This window comes from Eschrichtius robustus, chromosome 16, assembly GCF_028021215.1.
Source record: "Eschrichtius robustus isolate mEscRob2 chromosome 16, mEscRob2.pri, whole genome shotgun sequence".
Classification (NCBI taxonomy): Eukaryota; Metazoa; Chordata; class Mammalia; order Artiodactyla; family Eschrichtiidae; genus Eschrichtius; species Eschrichtius robustus.
In genome coordinates this window covers 77,003,928-77,007,531 of record NC_090839.1, presented here as the reverse complement: position 1 = coordinate 77,007,531, position 3,604 = coordinate 77,003,928, and the positions used below count along the sequence as shown (strand labels likewise).

The following is a 3,604-nucleotide window of genomic DNA, read 5'->3' as shown; positions in this document are numbered from 1 at the left end:
TCCCCAGAGGCAATCAAAATTACTTATTACTTATTACTCATATAATTATTATTATAAGGTCTTTATGAGAATTAAATTAGTTAATATATGTAAAGTATTTAGAATCCTGCCTATTAGAACTGCAACTACTATCAGGATAATCACATCGATGTTTTCTCATTCTTTTTTACAGTTGCCTGATAGTCTATTACATAAATGTATCACTATTTTAATCATAATTGATAAACATTTAAGTTGTTCCTGTATGTTTATAGCACAGCAGTAAATAACTATTATTTCCCACTCACATAGGTGAGTACATCTAAAGGATAAAGTTCGGGAACTGGAACTGCTGGGTCAAAGGTATTTAGCACAGTTCTAATTTTAATGGATATTGGCAAACTGCCCTTCATGAATACATCACAGATTCTCATATATATTAACTTAAAGAGATAGAAACTTTGGAATAGAATAAACCTAGGTAAGCTACTTTTTGTTCAGATGAGTCAGCTGATGCACGGGAGAGGGAAAATGACTGGCACAGGCAGTTAGTAGTGGAAACAGCACCAGAACCCATGCAGATGTCTGGACTTGGAGTCTTAAATGCTTTGAAGTCCATGTTAACATTTCATTATTTTGATGCTGCGGCTTGCTTATATAATGGTAGTAACTTAATAACTAATTTCTCACTGTTCTTTACGATTTTTTCCCTGGGCTATTTTCCTACCCTGGATTGATCATGCGCGCTATCTTGGACAATTCTGACCGGCTTGAGGTTTGCCAAGTGACCCATCTGCCCTCGTCTTCGAAAATGCTGGATTTGATAAACTGCCTCTAGGGAAACAGAGCTCCGCCAGCCACTCCCAAGAGATCGTTTAAATTACATCAAGGGAAATGAACCAAGGTATTTGTTCTGTAATCTCTCCGAGGTCAATTTCCCAAGCTGGTGGTTGATTAGTAATACATCTTTTAGACCAAAGGAAGCCCGCCTCTCGAGTCATCATTGGCTGGTACGGCTGTCAATCACCAGGGGTATAAATAAGGGATGCCGGCGGCTCCTCCTCCCGGACGGCCAGGAGCGCGTGGGGTGGCTGCAGTCAGGCTGCGCGAGTCGTGCCGGGGAGGCGCTCTGCGGTAATATCTGACTGTTACTCCTTAATAACTGGAGTGGAAAGTAAAAGGGACCTCTGCTCCTCTCTCCTCTTTTCCCCTCCCTGCCGGGCAGGCGTGATGGCGGAAGCCGCGGCGACGGGCGCCGGCGGAGAGGCGATGGCGGCGGTGGCGGCGGGGGAAGGCTCCTCGGGCCCGACAGGCTTGCCTCTAGGCCGGGGCTTCTCGAGCTACCGGCCTTTCGAGCCCCAGGCGTTGGGCCTCAGCCCGAGCTGGCGGCTGACCGGCTTCTCCGGCATGAAGGGCTGAGGCTGCAAGGTCCCGCAGGAGACGCTGCTCAAACTCCTGGCGGGACTGACGCGGCCGGAGGTGCGGCCTCCGCCGGGCCGGGGCCTGGTCGGAGGCCGTGAAGAGACGGCCCAGGAAGCCGGCCTGCCGGTTAGGGCGGAACCCAGCCCAACCTTACCAACCCTTGGCATTGGGATGGACTCCTGCGTCATACCCCTGAGGCACGGGGGCCTGTCCCTGGTGCAGACCACCGACTTCTTTTACCCCTTGGTGGAAGATCCCTACATGATGGGGCGCATAGCTTGTGCCAACGTGCTGAGTGATCTCTACGCCATGGGCATTACTGAATGTGACAACATGTTGATGCTACTCAGCGTCAGCCAGAGTATGGCTGAGGAGGAACGAGAAAAGATAACACCACTCATGGTCAAAGGCTTTCGGGATGCTGCAGAGGAAGGAGGGACTGCAGTGACTGGTGGGCAAACGGTGGTAAACCCTTGGATTATCGTCGGCGGAGTTGCCACTGTGGTGTGTCAACCAAATGAATTCATAATGCCTGACAGTGCCGTTGTTGGGGATGTGCTTGTGTTAACCAAACCCTTAGGAACCCAAGTTGCTGTCAATGCCCACCAATGGCTGGATAATCCTGAAAGATGGAATAAAATAAAGATGGTGGTCTCCAGAGAAGAGGTAGAGCTGGCCTATCAGGAAGCCATGTTCAACATGGCTACCCTAAATAGAATTGCTGCTGGATTAATGCACACGTTTAATGCCCATGCAGCCACAGATATCACAGGCTTTGGCATTCTGGGTCACTCTCAGAACCTTGCAAAACAACAAAGAAATGAGGTGTCCTTTGTCATTCATAATCTGCCAATCATTGCCAAGATGGCTGCTATCAGCAAGGCCAGCGGGCGCTTCGGGCTCCTTCAAGGAACCTCAGCAGAAACTTCTGGGGGGTTACTGATCTGTCTGCCAAGAGAACAGGCAGCTCGCTTTTGTTCGGAAATCAAATCTTCAAAGTATGGAGAGGGCCACCAAGCCTGGATCGTCGGCATTGTGGAAAAGGGAAACCGGACAGCCCGGATCATTGACAAGCCTCGAGTTATTGAGGTCCTGCCCCGTGGAGCCTCTGCTACTGCTCTTGCTCCTGAGAATTCCAGTACCTCCTCTGAGCCTAGCTTGTGAGATGGAATAGGGGAAGTTGTTTGGACTGTAGAGCCTTTGTACAGAATCATGGACAATTCTCAAGAGTTGATTTTAGGAAATTTCCAAAGAAGGCTGCCTGCATAATAGTTCCAGCTGCCCTTTCTAGGTGATTTGAATCAGCCCCTCAAAAGCTGCACATTCCAAGGCCAGAAGTAACATTTTGGACTTTCGGGGGGTAGGTTTGTTAATCCCTTGAGTGGAAAAAGAGCAGAAAACCCTCTGTTTCCTCTTTCTAAGAGCAAGATGAGGCTACTCAGGTTTGAGAGATGTTTCTGGGCACAGGGTTCATTGATTTCTGCCCAGGGAGTGAGATTATTTAAAATTACATAGACACCAAAAATAAGTTGCAAAAAGAAAAACATTTAGATCAGAAGCAAATAAGTTTGGACCAGTACTGTTGATAAATCTAAATTGTTAAGGGAGATTAAAATGCAATGTCAAATTCTTATTAGATTACTCTGAAATACTGGCTCTTTCCTACTCTGGACAAGAATTGAGCAGCTTGTCCAGTGACTGGGAAAGGAGGACCTCCAACCACCTTACTTGGTCTCTGTTAATGACGTCTCTCCCTCTAAACCCCTTTAAGGACTGGGAGAGGCAGAGCAAGCCCCAGAGCCCAGGCCTTGGTGGACATTAAGATGTTAAATTCTTGTTCTGAAAATTCCTGGTGATTTAATCAATAAAGTGATTTCTAGTGAAATAAAGAGGATTTTGTTGAAAAAATTCTTCTGGCTAATGTTTGTATCCTTGGAATTCTGAATCTTTTACAGTCTTATAAAATGAACCAGCTGATACATTTAGCGTTGACAGTAAAGGACTCAAGAACAGGCATAAATCCCAAGGACTAGAGGGTGGGAGAGGAAATAGGTAAAGAAAGGTGTCAACAAATCTTGGAACATGGAAAGTGGGTGGAAGAGGGGTAACTGACTTAGAAGAACAGAGGAAGCTGAAGTATAAATGCCTTCAGAGTTGGGGAACACTAACAGGAAGCAAAGAGATACGCTCCGAATGTACTAAG

At 46.9% G+C, this 3,604-nt stretch overlaps 1 protein-coding gene across 1 annotated transcript; it reads left to right on the top strand.

Annotated features, from left to right (window-relative positions):
- The first annotated feature begins 1,025 nt into the window (after positions 1-1,025).
- Positions 1,026-3,290, top strand: SEPHS2 (selenophosphate synthetase 2). The gene has a single exon (XM_068565810.1). The coding sequence runs from the start codon at positions 1,210-1,212 to the stop codon at positions 2,563-2,565; it is 1,356 nt and encodes a 451-aa protein (XP_068421911.1). The 5' UTR covers positions 1,026-1,209; the 3' UTR covers positions 2,566-3,290.
- Positions 3,291-3,604: the final 314 nt, after the last annotated feature.